This window comes from Toxorhynchites rutilus, chromosome 3 (genome assembly GCF_029784135.1).
Source record: "Toxorhynchites rutilus septentrionalis strain SRP chromosome 3, ASM2978413v1, whole genome shotgun sequence".
Classification (NCBI taxonomy): Eukaryota; Metazoa; Arthropoda; class Insecta; order Diptera; family Culicidae; genus Toxorhynchites; species Toxorhynchites rutilus.
In genome coordinates, this window is record NC_073746.1 from 282,138,048 (window position 1) to 282,156,812 (window position 18,765).

The 18,765-nt window shown below is 38.0% G+C and overlaps 1 protein-coding gene across 3 annotated transcripts in view; it reads left to right on the plus strand.

The window, feature by feature from the left end:
* LOC129779483 (cuticlin-4) overlaps nucleotides 1-18,765 on the plus strand; it is a 50,851-nt gene that overhangs the window by 10,161 nt on the left and 21,925 nt on the right. For all 3 annotated transcript variants that reach the window (XM_055786967.1, XM_055786969.1, XM_055786968.1), the window contains exon 2: nucleotides 10,303-10,585. In XM_055786967.1, the coding sequence (XP_055642942.1) occupies nucleotides 10,526-10,585 (60 nt within the window). In that variant the 5' untranslated portion in view covers nucleotides 10,303-10,525. The remainder of the gene's footprint in view (nucleotides 1-10,302; nucleotides 10,586-18,765) is intronic.

Genomic DNA, 18,765 nt, shown 5'->3' on the forward strand with positions numbered 1-18,765 from the left:
TTGACTGAAGAGAAAGGAAGAAGTAAAAAAGTCATTTTCAGTCATTTCAGTTTCATAAACAAAAATTTACGAAACTAGCATAGAGACATAAGGTTTAAAACTAGTAAGGTAAACTAGTCTAGAAGCGCTCTGGATTGCTGATTTAGATTCATTCAACCGCGAGCAGTACCGTAATGCTTTTGAATCAGGAATGGTTTAAAGTCATCTTCTGAATATGTTCGGATCGGATTCGAAAGGATCAAAACTTAACGATGAAATTTCTTATTGAAGGAGTTGCATAAGAGTATGTTACAAGTCCTAGAAAGTATGGATCGAAGTCGTCGAAAATCTCAGAAAGCTGGGAAAACCCATAATATAAGAATAGGACAATAATTTTATGAAAAGACACCTGGAACTTTCCAAGCTAATAACTTGGTCAAGCGGCTAGTTGTTAAAGCAAAAGTGTCCGGAATTAAAATCACGGCATAATGAAAAAATTTACAAATTTTTAACAAATCCAACATAATTTTGTGGAATTCTGTAATTCATAAGACACATGAGTGCCTTCTAATTCTATAGGAACGGTATTTTTTCATATGTCATATGTTAATATTCTTTTGGTAGTTGAATTTATCATTATAAGCACCGTAAGTGTCAGTATTTCGATGCATTGCGATATAATAATGAAATCTCAAACGTAAATATCACATTGAGATAATCTCGAAGCCGTTGAGAAAAGGCAAAATTAAATACCACTTGAAAATCCAAAACATCCCCGGTGCTCGCTATCCAAACCCAAAAATCTTTTCGGGGAAAAAATATAAAAATTAATTTGCTTTTAATTATTTCGTATATTACCATAGAATGCTACTTTTTGAGATTACCTTTTAGTGAAGGTATTGGTGGCCCTGCAAGGGGCCATGGTTTTATAGGACCAGCTGAAGATAGTTGTTCAATTATTCATTCAATCAATACACAAGCTGGTCATATGTTGTTCAAGACCCGGAAACCGCATGAGGTGTTGTCACGTCACAAAAGTATTCGACTGGCACAAGCGAATTTATTTATAAATAATTTTTAATATTATACCAAAGTTTTTTGTTTTTGTAGTTAAGAAAAAATTGTAACAGATTCTGTTGAAAAGAATATTTTGACCATCTATTATATTATTATTTGTTTATTTATATTTTAATTCTGAATCAGTAAAGATGTCGCAATCGCATGGACCTCGAACAAGTCAAAAACATGTTTTTGGACAGTATAAAAAATACTGTTTGAAACTGTTTGAAACTGTTTGAATGGTTATTTTCGCGTGGTAAATATACAAAAATACGATTTTTTATTGATTCAAGCAATAGAGAGATGCATACAGATTATACAGATTGTATTCATATAAATTCGACATAAACCGGTTCAGTAGAACTTGAGATATCGTGTACGCCAGTTTGAAAAAAAAACAACTAGCTTTGAGATTACCGCGTTTGGAGTTAATTGTTATGGCCGTACTAGATTAGATACTGCATCACTAAAAAAGCCAATAACTTGGTAAATAATGGGACCTTCGAAATGTCGAAATGTCCAACCTTCAGAAACATGAAGATTTTTTTTTATTCTATCTAACTAGGGTACTGCCGTAAACTATAGATTAACAGACGGATATTGAGAACCGTACGAAGGAAATGAACATAGAGTCACAATATCAGTATTGGCCGCTTAATGATTTAAAAAACTTACAAGAAAATAGCTGATATTGAACAAAATTTAATTAACTTAAGTCATCGTTATACTTAAACAATTTTATTTTATGATATATAGACAACATTACCACATTGAATTTTCGACAACATTGGGTTCAGAACTCCGGCAAGTTTCGCGATTGGTAAGATGCTGCAGATCATTAAAATAACTTAAATTATCCAAATAATTTATTATTCAAATCCGTCCATCACTTTCTCTCCACGCTCATGGGAAAGGAGACGGAGTTTGCGGTAAGAATCCAATTTGAAACGAAAAAAAAAGTTCAGTTCGTTCATGAATATTCACCGATATAACACCGAAGCACATCATCGAATCGATGGATCGTAGCAGGAGCCAAGCAAAACGAAAACCCTCCCAAGTGTCACTGACCCGGTGCGCTGTGCAAAACGTTCCGCGAAATCGAAAGTGTTTTCATCTGATTAATTAGTAACCAAAAAGCGCGCGCACACGTTTCATCTCGGCGAAGAGGCTTAATCGCAACGCCATCGTCGTCGCTAAACTACCGGAATGGGACGGAATGGCTGCCAAACTCGATAATTACTTAATTCATATGCAACTGGGGAGGAGAAATCCGCGCATGGCTCTTTCTCTTTTCGAAAACTCCGGTTTATTGCATTATCATACGAAAAAAATATAAAAAAACACCCGTGAGCGGCAGCAGATAAAAAAAACTGACAACACGCACCAAATCTCGTGTGACTTTTTTTCTTCCTCTCTTTTCCGTGATCTCGTCGAGGGTGCAGCAGCCGTACAAAAGTACCGAAAAATGGTATGTGTGTGGTATGTTCGTAGGATAAAAACAGAGGCAAAAATTAATACGAAACTTACTTTCGCCGAAATGGAGCGGCGATCCGCAAAACCAAACCCGTCCGCGCGGAGAAAAACCACGCCGGGTGAAGACAATCTGCAGTAGCAGTGGTGGAGATAAGAAAGTTTTAATTGTGGAATCGTGAACCGTGAGCCGTAAATGTGTGCATGTAAAACTCAGTGAAACTTTTTCCTCACCTTGAGCGCAAGTGGTTTATCACACCCCAGACAGATTCGGTGCACAGTTGTTCCAACGAGTATACGAGTATTTTGGAACATTTAGTGGAAGACTTCAATGCTTCCTTCGGACGACGAACTTTGCAACTTTCAGTGAAGAAACGGTAAAATATTATAAATCCAAATGACTGCAATTGAAACTTTCCTGTTGCAATCCGATTATTTTGTGCTTTCCGCTAATATTTACTGATTTCGCTCATTAGCGCGTTTAGCTTTTCTTTACTGCAATGTGCTGTGGATGCGCAATGCTTCCCCGAGCAATCAAGAAAGCCTCCAAAGGTCGGCTGATAGCAATAAATTGTGAGAAAAAACGACGATGCACGTTCCTTTTTTTTTGTTTTCCACTGCTTCATACAAGTGAAATGTTAACGACCATTGAAGGAAACACCCAACAAAATATTTCTCACCATTGTCTGCACGGCAATTGGCGACGATTCAAGCTGGACCGACTATCCGAGACATCCATATCGAAGACTCGTAAAGTCCAGGCATTCGTTTTGGATTCATCCACGGTACGACCGCGAACAATATCCACTTTAAATTGTTCCGTATATAACTCTAGAGTTGCGTAATGAAACACGGACTTTGGCTACGATGCTGTATATTTTGTTGTTTTGTTTTATTTGTCTCCATCAGCTTGTCGATACAAGTCAGCTTTGCGGCAGCGCTGAAAAGCAAGAAACACTTTCCCTTCAGACTTATAGTTGCCTTCAGACTTAGCGTTAAGATTGAGAGGAAGAGTATTTCTCTCGTATTATCAAATACCATTTCGTAAAATTCAACGCACTCTACCATTTCTATCCACAATCGATTGGAAACGAACAACGCCGAAACAGTTGATCGCTCCCCATTACCGTATCGAGCTGAGATTACGGTCAGAAAATCTGATGCCCCAATACTGTGCAGCTGTTTATTCCTTTTCAGATTCTTATCTTCCGCAATTGCACGGATGAACTAACGATGTTAATGGGTGAAATATACAGATGTGTCCAGGAGAGATTCATACTAATCGCAGATAGAAAACCAACGGAACAATATTACCAATTTCGTCTCGTTGTACATTTGCCCGGCAGTTGGTCATGAATCACTTGGGTAGCCGAGTTTCGAGTATACTGCTGTTGGAACAAACGATATTGTAAAATTTGCACACAAAACTCGTGTGTATAGGCAAATTAATTATTTTTATTCAAGAACGCTTCTTTTTATCAAAAATGCTTCTATTTGTCAAATGAATACAAACAAAAAAATATTTAAAAATTTTAAATAAAAAATGCTTCCAATGAATATAAACCATTTTCCTAATACACAGTAAGTAACGCAACCTCGAACCCCCTCCCCCTCTCTTCCTTCTCGCGTTACGTAATTTGTGTGCAACGCCTAATGTCAAAAATAGTTGCATTTTCATTTGACCCAAAATTTTGGGTCAAATGAAAATGCAACTGTATTATCTTTATAGTTCGATAATGTTGTTCTTGTTTTGGCCACAACCAAACCTAATGTGACAACCATTAACAACCCGACTTTTTTTTGTTTTGACTAGGATGTGCTATTTGACACCAAATACCACATCAAATTATGTGTATTCTTATGTTCTACTAATACCGTCCCTCATAAGTCCAAGCTCTTATTTGCATTTTCTTCAAATTCACATTTTTCATTTGCAATTTCTCATTAAATTTTGATTTTCCTTGTTTAACTTCTTATGATATTATATTACTAGCTTACCCGGCAAAATTTGTTCTGTTATATAAGTTGTGGTTCCAGGGATGAAACGCTGCAGTAAACGACTGCAACAGAAACAACCACTCAGAAAAAGTGTAGTGGTCTAGAGATATTGTGGCGCGGTATTGGATTTCAAAACAAAAATTAACCGGGCAAACGAACGCCCCGGGCAAATGTATGCCTCCCGACGCTCGCTAAAGCTCGGTCATTGCTAAAGGATCGTATCCTATGATTCAAACTAACCGGGCAATCAGTGGAACACAGGTTTGCGTGCGAGACACCGCCGGTTCCGACGGCGGGTCGGCGGTGAACTCGGATCGCGTCATCTTGGCTTGGGCTTGGGCCACCTCGATTCCTATGAACAACAAACAAAGTAAAATGTTCGTGACTCATGTGTTCATAGTTGTATTTGACATACAAAGGAATGGAGCGCCAAGAGGATGACCGCCGACGAAAAAAAATGTTAAAAAAGCAAACTTTTCTTAATTCAATGTTTTTCATTAATGACATGTTTGATCTCTTTAAAGTTAAATGTAAAGTGAAGAAATAATAATAAACTCTATCAAATAATCTGACCGAGAGCAATTTTAAATTGTTGAAATTTGAATAAAAAATATTACTCGAAGTTGCTTCAATACTTAGAAGACATAGTCCTGACCTAACTTAACTATCTTTCTATAAATCTCGTTGCATTTCCGTCAAAACTCTATCCATTATACAAAATCACTCAATCAATCATTGTCTCTGATAATTATTGTTCAAGATTTTTCTCCTCTTGCATATAAGGTGTTACTCTGAGACACAGAACATATATTAGGGTCTATTTCCATTCATAATTTTTGTTTGAAAAGCGTGCTTATTTCACCCGAAAAATTATTATCATTTCCCTTCACAGAAATGAAACATTAGGCTCTTTGTAGTATATGACGAATTGTGTGGCAAGGTTGCACCATTTGCACAACCCAATTGGATTTGAGCCGAAAGGATTACAGAATGCAATATTGCGATCCGTTCGAGTAATTCTGACTCGATCGGAATTCAAAGAGTAGGTGATCAGTAGACGGATCTAGAATTTCAGAGGAAATAACGTTACCGATTTCCTCAGAGCGTATTTTGTCGACTAACCTAAGTAAAAATGCGTGTATGAAGTAATCATCGCTTTTGCCGTTTAATCTCATACATCCAGCAACGTCTGGGACCGACTACGTGTGATGTGGTAATGGAGCTAGAGACGACGGTTAATCGTTCGATTAATTCAAATAATCGAATATCTATAATTTCAGATATCGATTTATTTTGTATCGAATAATTTGAAATCAAAATATGAATACATCGAATAATTGTCACCATAATCGCGATTAATAAAAGAAGGAATCTTTCTCAAGGTTAATACATTTTTAGACTAAGAATTAGTCCAACCATCTAACATCGACAACCCGATAGACTACGCGACCAGAATGACAGCGTGATATGTGATTTTTCAAGAAAAAAATATTCGTTCGATTAATCGAATATTGAAAGACAATTATTCGAATGAATCGAATATTGAAAAATGCCCCAACGATCAATAGAATAAATGAAAAATTTAGACATCACTAAATGGAGCTCATTGAAGGCGAAAATTCATTCTCAATCGAAAGAAGTCGACGAAAATGACAAAGAATACCATTCGCCATCAATGAAAGCATTGCTCGATCGCTTGAATTTGGCTAACCTTGTCAACTGAGATCCGAAAGGGCTCATTGTCAAACGAACGCTATTCCTTCTCATTTGAATGTGACGAATGTATTTGGCCGAACAAAAACAAATAATTCATTCCCACAACTTCGGCTTTCCGCATCGAAGGATGGTTTCGGTTTATTCACTGTCATATAAGCAAGGCATATACAGAGCAAGCGACGGGAGAGCATTTTCTAATGTCCCTCACTCGTGTGTTAGCATAAGGCAAGGCGCAAATTGAGACGTATATAGCGCGAGTAACTTGGCGCGATATAGCGCCTGTTTTTGTGGCTAATGAAATCAGATAGAACGGCGCAAATTGGCCAGATGACGCAAGATGGTGGAGCGCTCGTGAGACACGACTCGCGCGACGCTGTCGCTGAACCACAGTTTCTCGTGCTGGTCATGCCGGTTGTGGTAGTTGTGTTGGTGAACAATCATATAGCGCCGTTGGTTTGACACTGTATGGCTGTACTGGTTGGGCGATTGTGTTAGTAAATAAATATATCGCGCAACTCTGTGTTAATCAGTCATTGTATGCGAGTGGCATGTTATTTACACCAAACTGCGACTCAATATGCGCTCCACCACGCTACGTTCGTGGCACGTATGAGTTGTGTTGGTAGACTCGCGTTCGCTTACGAGCGCTATACGCTTCTCAATTTGCGCCTAGCCTAACACTCTCACCAGTTGTTCCTCTGTTTTTCTCTGAAAACTAATCAAATCGTCGGGAGTAGAGGTGGGCCAAACGGTTCATTTCAGTGAGCGGCTCAGAGCCGTTCGTTCATTGAAATGAGCCGGCTCACTTGAGCGGCTCTTTTTTGAACCACGGGTCTCTTTTGAGCTGACTCTAAGCTGAGTCTAAATAGACTCATTTGAACCGCGGCTCTTTTTTGAGCCGAGACTCTTTCAAAAAGCAGCTCTTTTTGAGCCGAGGCTCTTTCAAAAAACGGTTGTTTTTTGAACAGCGGCTTTCTTTGATCCGAGACTCTTTCGAGATGCGGCTCTTTTTTGAACCGCGGCTTTCTTTTGAGCCGAGACTCTTTTGAAAGTGCGGCTCTTTTTTGAACCGCGGTTCATTTGTAAAGATCCGTGGATCGTACGCTCGTTCTGACGAACCGGCTCAAATGAGTAGCTCGTGAGCGCTGTCCCAATTGAATGTCGGTCACTAGTTCAATTGATAGGGACAAACGTTGAACTCAAATAACAGCATGACAAGCAGCTTGAATGAAGTTGCGGTTATTCAATCGAATGGTAGAGATACAGTGAGAAGATATCCGTATGAGTGAAACATGCCCGTACATCAAAGTAGCCCACGATATTCCTGAGAAGAGAAGTGTCGTCAACTGATGGCTGATGGTATTTGTCGCTCGAATTAAAATGAATGAATTGATTATTTTCAGCACTGGTCATGACAATGTATACGTTTTGGCCTGGCAATGGCAAAGGTTGTGTCGGTTCTGCTTATGATAGTGTCTCGCAAATGAATATATTCTTCTTCACGCCGCTTCTGTTGATTCTGTCGAATGAATCGCAGTCGTTCACTCTCTACCTTTGTATATATGTCGACCATGAATTGTTGGCTAGCTTACCGTAGAATGACGTTGTCATCATACATATAAAAATCGCCACAATGTTTGTTTCTTATCCTTTAGCCATATGTTCATAAATATTGATTAAAAAAAAGTAATGATGTTCATAATGAATGAAGTGCTGTGGCGGGATCTCGTTTTTTATAGTTTGTGCAATATCCGTGTCCCTTCAAAACCCACTGGCCGAGATTTGTTGTGATTTGCACTGTGGTCACGCGTAATGTAGATCTTGTCACTACGTTGGAACGGCAAACGTTGGGAACCTTAGTACCATCGAAGAAGAAGAAGGAAAGCGTCGTATGAACGATATGTGTCGATGATGAACTCCATATTATTGTTTCATCTTCGAATCACAGTTTCTTGCGTCGCTGTGCAATCGCCAGCAATGTCTTCAACGACATTTGCATTGAATATACACACGTGCTCTTCAGCTGGCGTTTCATCAGAATTGATGATAATAGCGTGATATATCTTTTTTTTTGTTTTTTGTATTTTAGAAGCCGAATTTAAGAAAAACGCAAAAAGAATTCAGAACTCAGAATCAGTTGAGCTGTTTTGGAGGAGTTCGGTAACAAACACCATGACACGAGATTTTGATATATAGGAAATGAAGTCGTTCATTCATATTTCCCCATTATCCACTTAATTTCTCGTTTTTTTATTCCTATGTCGTACCTGTCGTACTTTACTCATCTATTCAGTGAGTTTTTTTTCCATTATAATATTTTTCTTTGTACTTTCTGTTTCCATATTTCTCATTAAAACTCCCTTCGATTTCGTTTCCACAAATATTTAATTTTAAATTGAGGGGGTAGTGCACCATGAAATTTGAAAAAACAAAAAAAATATTTCTGCCTTACAATGTCCTCTGGGATGTCTACTTTACTGTAGTTTTTGTCCCAGGTTTGCCCGATGCGCCATTCCGAAACCAATTAGTGGACCTTTGCGTAAGGAGCGCGTGAAGAATGCGCGCAACGCATACATCAGTTGCTTACGGGAATGGATATCGTTTTGGCGATTCGTCCAATATACGAGAAGCTAAGTCGTAATTACTTACTGGAAAGATGCTTGGGAGGCTTCACACAAAATGCAAACGAAAGCTTTATTGCTTGTATTTGGTAGATGTCTCTATAAAGTATTCATTGTAGAAAGAAAATATTGAAAATGGCAGCATATATAGCAACCTGTAACTTCAATGATGATCTACAAGACGTTTTGGAGATAATGAGAGAACTTAAGTTTGAAATTGGACCACACTACAAGAATTCTGCGGAGAATCGGTCAAAGAACGAATCGATCGAGAAGAGATGTGGATGTGGTAGCAGTTAGAGAAGCCCACAAGTCCAATTTGGCAACGAGAAAGCGACAGAAAGTTCACCTTTTAGACGTTGAAGGACAGTTTTATGGTCCAGGGATTGCAGACTGAAGATACGATGTAAAAAAACGAAATAAATGTTATTTTAAAAATTTAAAACGCATGTTTCTCGAAACAATGTTTTGCAAACTGGTGGAAGTTCTACCTCCGGAATGGTTCATCCGATTTTGATGATTTTTCCCCCAGATCAGACGTAGGATTTTCTTTGATATTTTGAAAAACTAAATTTTGGTGAATGTTTTTATCTCGACTTTTGTGGCAAAAACGCAATTCGTTTAAAAAAGTTTTGTCATTTCGTCAAAAATTAATATTTTGAAATAAAAATGACAGGAAATATATCCAAGATTAGGTAAAAAAATTGATTGAAATCGGTCCACTAGAAAAATTTGTAGAACTCCCACCAGTTTACATGGGTTTTGCTGCAAAGGTTCAACAATCCTGTTGCAGCTATTCAGGGGACAGTCCAATAAACACCATTGTTTTTTGTTTGTTGAGTAATACCTAATAAAACTATGATATGAGATAGTAATTTATTTTCTCGTAGGGAAAAATCGCGAAAATTACATACTTTTTCTGGTGTTCATAGTGTACTACCCTCTTACTTCGCATTTCTTCTGTGTTCCACAACTTATTCCATATTCAATTCTAATTAAATTTTGATTTTGTTTTGATCATTTGTTTTTTTTATATTTACGAGGATGAATTTATTAAAAAATATGGAATACTATTCTGTATAGTTCTGTTTATCGTTCCGGATCGGTGTTTTTCGAACATTGTACAATGTCCTCCCGTTGCTAAGTGGTTAGGGTCCCACATCATTGTGCCGGGGTTTCGGGTTAGATTTCTGTTATAAGCGGAGGATTTTTCGTCAACGAAATTTCTTCCGACTTACACTGTGGTCACGCATATTCTAAAGCTTACCATTCCAGAATTGATTCAGTGAATACCGAGCTTCGTAATCCGCGGTTCAACAAACTCGAACTGATTTGCGGCGACGAAGCAACACATTCTGATAAACCAGCTGATGAATAAAAATTCATACATACACATTTAAATATGATTCAAACCTTTCAATAATACAGATATTTAAAATTACTATTTTTTTCCTTCCAGAATATTCGTAGATCGGCTCTCTCCCGCTGAGTAATCGTCCTTCTCCAAGATCAGCCAACCGCCGATAAATCCGAGAAATCCTTCCCGTCCGGAACGATCCCATTCGACGTCTTCCAAAATTTTATCCCAACCGGGAAGGTGACGTCGCCCGCATCAATTCACCCTTCCAGCACTAAGTGACGAACCTGTTTGAAGCACGAACATACCCCAAAACACAATCACCATGGGCAGAGTATCGCGATGTTTGGTCGCGACATTCATGCTTTTCTTCACAGTATTAAAGGTAAGTGAACAGTGATGAAGAAAATGCTCATTTAGAAGTCAACGAGAGAAAAACTTATATGTACTGCTAACCTTGAGCGGTCTAAAAATACCAGTCTAGGAACGGATCCGCGAACATGTATGCGTGCGACCCAGAAGCCAACAAAACCACGACAATTTACAATTCATCACAATCAGATTCATCATATAAGTAGCAAACTGCAAGAGCTAATAAGTGAACGGTGTTGATCATTGCTTGCGGATAGTCAGAAAAAAACAACCAAAGGAAGCAACAGTGTTATACAGCACTGCTTTTTCCGCCTTCGGAATATGAATCAGCAAAGTGCAACCAAACGCCACTTTTCCGCCCGAAGAGGAAAGTGGCTTCATAGACTAGAGGCATTGCAGACAGGTTTTTCGGTTTTTATTCTCACCTTTCTTCTCATTGCAACAATGCATTAATATTTATTGAATTGCGTTGTAATTGTGCCACCGTTAGGAGATATGATACAGGGAATTAGGAACACAAAAAGTCGAAAACTGTGCATGGTCTCCCGCTCACATGACATAGATAACTTAATTTTTACGGTCATTAGGCCAGAGCGCGTTGGTGTGGAGAATGCCAAGTGTCATCGAGAGCGATCATGATATCCTAATGGAGTAATTGTTACATGATTATAAATCGAAAAACAACAGACCTTCATGTGGTGTTTTCCTGCCGAAAACCTGCCAGTTGTGATCAGACCCTCTCAGAATTATTTTTATACTTTATACATACAGTGGCGACTTTGAATATTTATTATTATATAACCGATTGTCATTGGGTCCAATTCTTTTTGAAGATCACAATAATTGAACTTATGTAAAAATATAACTCTCATACCAGCTGTCCGATGACAATATGTTGGAAAGCCCACTGAATTTATATGGAATGTCTAAAAGGGCATGGCTAGGTAAGGAAGTAAAAAGTGCGCTACACACACCGTCACCGTCACCATCCCGTCAATTATTCTCTTGGACTTTTTTTCTCTGAACAAAAGACTTGGGCAGATTCAACATTTTGGTCACATCCCTGACCGAAGCATTAGGATTCCGCTCGAACGCTTTCACGACCAATAGAACATCCATTCCGACCGCATTTATCCTTCCGTTCGATGTTCAGAGTATCGTAGTGACGTTTAATCACACGATTTACCTTTGACTACACGATTCCGAGATGTTTTCCGATATCCCGATGAGAGAAATGACGATTGGAAATTGGAGAAAATTTATAAGACTAAGCATATCGACATCTGATCTATTTGTAAATTTATCAGCTTTTGTTTTATTTGGTATTTTTCTAATGCAATACTTTTATGTTCAAATTGTTATGCAATCCGTTAATTTAACAATCTTTTCAAATGAGTAACGAAAGCAAATGTTTATTTTTCAAATATACGTACTAAATCTCATGTTGCGATTCCTCCCCCCAGGAGATAAAAATGGTGATTTTGTCATCTATGCTGTTAGTGTACATAGGATATGAAGTTCAACATGTGTATTAACCTTGAGTAGGGGAGGTAGGCGTAAAACGGACATGTTAAGAAGAACTTCAATTATATCTTTGAAAACTCGTGTTTCCCAAAACTAGGATGCAGTTTCTTGCAATTCAATATACTGTTTTTCTATCTAATTGGCCAGATATTTACAAAAAAGTGTTTTTACTGAAACTGGACAGGTTTGTTATATTAGGCTGTCAAAAAAGTCCTGCGGTATTTCCGCGAGGTGTCGTTGTAAGCGCGTAGTTCTAGTTGTATTCATTGTATCGAGTCATACTATAGCTTGCTGGAAAGGTATTTTTGCGCGCTATAATATAGTCCTCGACAGTGTTTTGTTTGGTTAAGTCGTTCGTGAGTTATAGTGTCGCAAATATGGAGCAAAATAAAGAGAAAATCCGACATATTTTACAGTACTACCAAGGCAAAAATGCATCTCAAGCTGCCAATAAAATTTGTGCAGTTTATGGACCCGATACAGTTTCCATTTCCACCGCACAACGATGGTTTCAATGTTTTCGTTTTCGTCGAAGATGCGCCACGCTCCGGAAGGCCTGTCGTCGAAAATTGCGACAAAATCGCTGAATTAGCCGAGAAAGACCGGCATAGTAGCAGCCGTAGCATCGGCCAAGAGCTGGGGATAAGTCATCAAACCGTTATTAACCATTTGAAAAAGCTTGGATTCACAAAGAAGCTCGATGTATGGGTGCCACACACGTTGACGCAAAAAAACATCTTTGACCGTATCGACGCATGTGAATCGCTGCTGAATCGCAACAAAATCGACCCGTTTCTGAAGCGGATGGTGACTGGCGATGAAAAGTGGGTCACTTACGACAACGTGAAACGCAAACGGTCGTGGTCGAAGCCCGCTGAAGCGGCTCAGACGGTGGCCAAGCCATCATTAACGGCCAGGAAGGTTCTGCTGTGTGTTTGGTGGGATTGTCAAGGAATAATCTATTATGAGCTGCTTCCCTATGGCCAAACGCTCAATTCGGACCTGTACTGCCAACAACTGGACCGCTTGAAGGTAGCACTCATGAAGAAGAGGCCATCTTTGATAAATAGGAGCCGCATTGTCTTCCATCAGGACAACGCCAGGCCACACACTTCTTTGGTGACGCGCCAGAAGCTCCGGGAACTCGGATGGGAGGTTCTTTTGCATCCGCCGTATAGTCCGGACCTTGCACCAAGTGACTACCACCTGTTTTTGTCCATGGCGAACGAGCTAGGTAGTCAGAAGTTAGCCACAAAAGAAACCTGTGAAAATTGGCTATCCGAGTTTTTTGCCAATAAGGAAGCGAGCTTCTATAACAGGGGTATTATGAAGTTGGCATCTCGTTGGGAACAAGTCATCGAACAAAACGGCGCATATTTGACTTAAAACAGATGATTGTAACTAATTTTATGAACAAATGAAAATTCAAAAAAAATACCGCAGGACTTTTTTGACAGTCAAATATATGAAACGACTTATCGATCCCGAGAGGAATAATTTTATTCAACCAAGGTCTCAACTCATCACGATGTCCGTTAAATGATGGAAAAGTCGAAATAATCCACCTAGATGTAATATCGTGCATTTCAGCAGTGTAAACGGACAGACCCTCAAATATTTTACTTTTGGTTTCAATCAGCATCTAAGCAACCCACATTTGGCGATTTGATTTCCGTTAATAGTCGCCAGGCATTTCTTAGGAATAGATTAAACAGACTTCTCACGGTCCATCTCACTCCCACTGGCAACTATCCTTTTTACCCCACCAGTACAATTATTTCAATAATTTAAATTTTCCACTCAAAAATGAATTTACTTTTCCGTACATACCTAATATTACTTCTATGTTAAGTCACAAACCGAAATATAGCCATCAGCGAATGGAATTTTGATATTAAACCACTCAAAATATTTAACCCATTTTAGGCCAAGCGTTCGAAAAATCGAACAGCAACTTTGATAATTTTTCATGTCTTAGGAAAGCTACCATATGGTAATGTTTTTGCACCAAAAGATAGCTTAATTTATTAGCTACCACCTACTATCAAGTTCACTCAGTTTTGTATAACTTTATTGGGCAATAAATTTGATTTAAAGCAAGTATGTTTGGAACGTGTTTTTAATTTCATCTAAAAAAACCCAACAAAATACAAAATTATGTGAGCTTTTCTAATGTATTACTTTTATAAAAGAACATACATTGCAATATGGGGCAAAAATCGTTCGATTGAGCCTCATACAGGAAAATAACAACCGGGAAAATTAAGTGTTCGAAAAATCGAACGTTGGCCATAACGACCATTTTTTTCTGATGAATTAATACCAACACATCTAACCTCTGCAGCGCGTTTTGGTTCATTTACTTTGGAAGACGGAAGTTTTTTCATTTGTTTTTGCATTCTCATTTGTGAATGTTTGCAAATATCAATTAATTCAGTAAATATTATTGAAAATCTGTATGATATTTTTTTGGAGTATTTTTTGTCCGTAATAACCTTATGTAATGGTGGCCCGTAGAATTTCGTGTGTAGAGGAGCTGGAGGAAATGATCAGTACGTATAACGAGGATTTTAATGAGATTGCTGGTGTGAATATTCTTTCGCCGAACCGAATAATAACCAACCAATCCTCGATTCCATCGTTTTTTTCGCATCATTTTGGTACTTTGTAGGTATTGGAAAATGTTTTTTTCGGGAAATGGATACTTAGAAAGAAATAATTCTTAAGTATAGACATTTGTCTACGGCCAACAATAAAAACAACAGAATATGCTTGCCAGTAATAAGTTCAAATTACATTATAGAGGCGAATGAACTGCAAAGTTTAATTCCTCTTAAAAACAAAGAAGAAGAAGAAGAATTACATTAAATAAGAAATGTCACATCTCATCTTAGGTGGAATCACTTAGGTTTATACTTAGAGACCTCTATCCTTGTTCGTTCGTGAACATAAAATTGATGCATTTGTGAATACCGTATATTTGCTAATTGAACTGATTTTCAGTTCGCGGTATGTTTGTGCTCACAAAAAGTGCGGGTTTCGGCCAATGTTCGATTTTTCGAACAGTCATTTCCCAGAAAATGGAAAATGGGTAAAAAATAATTCTTGAACATTGAGGTTTCTTTACCATCAATAATCCAAATTACACCAATGGCTTTCGTCAAAAAAATATTTTTTATATCTTGGTCGTTAATGGGTTAATATCGAAGCCGCTAAAATTACATCCACATGCGGAATCATGTATGATTTTCGGTTTTTGTTTCCCTTATTCACTTCGATCAGTATTCATTGCAGCAGAGATAAAGGTGTTTTATAAATTCGGTCAGTTCCTATTGGTCAAATTTATATTAATTTGGGACAACCCTACATATCCTACAAACAGTTCAAGCTAAATGAAACCGTTTAATAAAGTAATATGCTATTTTGTGATTGCGGCCATTTTAGATTTTTCATGATCTGCTGTGATCTACTATTCAAGCCCTTTCATTTGATACCCATATTAATCGGGATTTGAGAAAATATGTAGCCCGCCATTTGGTAGTGGCACCCATCTTGGATTTTCATTTTCATAAATAACTGTGTTCTACTAGTTAAGCCCTTATTTGATGCCCATAATAATAGGGTTTTGAGAAAATATGTAGTCCGACATTTTGTAGTGGCAGCCACCTTGGATTTGCATTTTTCATAAATAACTGTATTCTACTAGTCAAGTCCTTTCATTTGATACCCATTTAAAGAGGTTTTGAGAAAATATGTAGTCTGCCATTTTGTGGTGGCAGCCATCTTGGATTTACATTTTTCATAAATACCCGTATTCTACTAGTCAAGCCCTTTCATGGGATACCCATATTAATGATGTTTGGAGAAAATATATAGTTCGCCATTTTGTAGTGGCAGCCATCTTGGGTTTATATTTTTCATAAATAACTGTGTTCTACTAGTGAAACCCTTTCATTTGATACCCATATTAAGGGGGTTTTGACATAATATGTAGTCCGACATTTTGTAGTGGCAACCATCTTGGATTTGCATTTTTCATGAATAACTGTGTTCTACTAGTCAAGCCCTTTCATTTGATACCCATATTAATCGGGATTTGAGAAAATATGTAGCCCGCCATTTGGTAGTGGCGGCCATCTTGAATTTGCATTTTCATAAATAACTGTGTTCTACTAGTTAAGCCCTCATTTGATGCCCGTAATAATAGGGTTTTGAGAAAATATGTAGTCCGCCATTTTGTAGTGGCAGCCACCTTGGATTTTCATTTTTCATAAATAACTGTATTCTACTAGTCAAGCCCTTTCATTTGATACCCATATTAATGAGGTTTTGAGAAAATATGTAGTCTGCCCTTTTGTGGTGGCAGCCATCTTGGATTTACATTTTTCATAAATACCCGTATACTACTAGTCAAGCCCTTTCATTGTATACCCATATTAATGATGTTTGGAGAAAATATATAGTTCGCCGTTTTGTAGTGGCAGCCATCTTGGCATTTTTCATAAATAACCGTGTTCTACTAGTCAAGCCCTTCAATTTAATACCCATATTAATGAGGTTTTGAGAAAATATGTAGTCTGCCCTTTTGTGGTGGCAGCCATCTTGGATTTACATTTTTCATAAATACCCGTATTCAAATTTCAGATCAATCGGTCAACAGAAAGGGGGTCAAATTTCTATTAATGTGGGTCAGCGCTACATGCAAACACGTTACAAACATACAAACATACAAACGGATTACAGGGCAAGCTAAATAAAACCGTTTAAAAACAAGCTTTTCATGGGAACTTCGTGCGATGTGGCACAATTTTATCAAAATATAATATACTGATTATTTTCCAAATCTAATTTATCATAACATATTTTGCAATATACGAGTACAACTCACGGTCATTGATCCCTACCGTCCACAACACCAATTTGTGCGAACACCGAAGCAAAATAACGAACCAGCAAACCGAGCGCCCTCTGGAGCTGTTCCAATTCAATTCGCTCGAACCAACTTGCGCCATCACTGGAATGGTAAAACTTTCACTTGTGTTTACGTGACAGCTGTTGTTTGTGTGTATACTTTGTTTTCGCTTAATTGTCGTGCGCGCAGATTCAACCGCCGCAAGGCGACATAAATTATGCCTATTGCCCGCGGAACCAGGTTAGCGTATGAGAGTGAATGATCCATCGCCCCAGCGGTCAGCTGTTGAATTTTAAAATAACCATGTGAGTGTGGATGTACTATCACAGTATGGTTTGCTGTTTGTTGAAGAACAGGTGAGTCATATGTCCAAGACGAGTTTTTCGTACAACTCGTAGACGAGCTACAAAGAAGCCGCTGCCCCAAGGGTGTTCCTCCGGTAACTATCAGGTAACTTCAGGTCTTTATTGGTACGAACCTTGACCGATTCGTAGATCAGGTAGGAACACTACTGCCAGATATAATGAAAACACTCCTTCACGTCGTGTACAACTTTTTTCACGTTGAACTGTCGAACTTTTCTACCAACGCCGTATGCTTATCAACAATACAGCGAACTGGTCACATGAAAATTATGAGGACGCTATCTCTGATACCAAAATTAAAGTATAGAGAATTAAATCACATAAATATGGAACATTGCTGGTAGTTCTGGAACACTTTTTCATCTAATGTTTCGGTTCTAAATAACTCTTGTATTTAATATGTACCACAATCAATTCTAATTCCTTTATTTTAATTTATTTTTCAAGAAAAGTCCCGAGCTGGAGGAGAATCGTGGTTTTTTAACGATTTATTATGCCTTTTCATAATTTAGTTAAATGTGTGAATCTGTTGCAGCGTGTTTGAGGTATCCTTGAAGATGTATTTTAAAAATAATAAGAAGGGATATGTCCAAGACACGACCGCATTGTCGACGTAGGACTACGAAATTATTGTCAGCGAGAATAAACACTATAGCAATTTAAGAATGAATTCTATAGTACAAATATTTGGTAACATTGAAAATGGTCGATGAATGAATCATCATTTCCCAAAGAAATAATCCACTAACTATAATATGTAGCATCTTTCGCAGAACGGCAACAAAAAATCGGAACCAAATTGATAGTGAGATGGCGGCGACGGCAGCGACATCAACCGTTGCATATTCGTTCCCCCAGCATCATTATTGCACTTTTCTTAACAATTTAGATCTGCTTTTTGCAACCTGAAAATGTGATAGTAAAAGCGGCAATGTATGACATAAACATATACATCGACCCGGTGCTCCCATCGAACAAAATTGCACCGCTGTTTTCTTTTTTTTTTTCATTCTTCCTATGTATCGAGCAAAACTTCTCAGCATCAGGAAGGGATGTTATTGGTTCAGTCTATGGATTGCGACTGGTATTTGCAATCACGAATAGTTTTTTTATATTCAGTGGAAAACAGACGGTGCTTACATTGCAATATTTCTTTTCCACATTGCCTATATAATGAACGCTACATTTGATTCGCAGTGGTATATGAATAATGTAACTCACCGATGCATAAGTAGAACCTCATTGACAGCGAAAGTAGTTATTGGAGTTAAGTTTGTTTCATGAAATCGTTTCCTGATTTGGCATTTTTACTGAAAGACGTAGCACTAAGTCAAAAATTTGGAACTAAATATATTGTTTAATGAAGCGCTAGTAATTGTGCTCGTAAGTGCC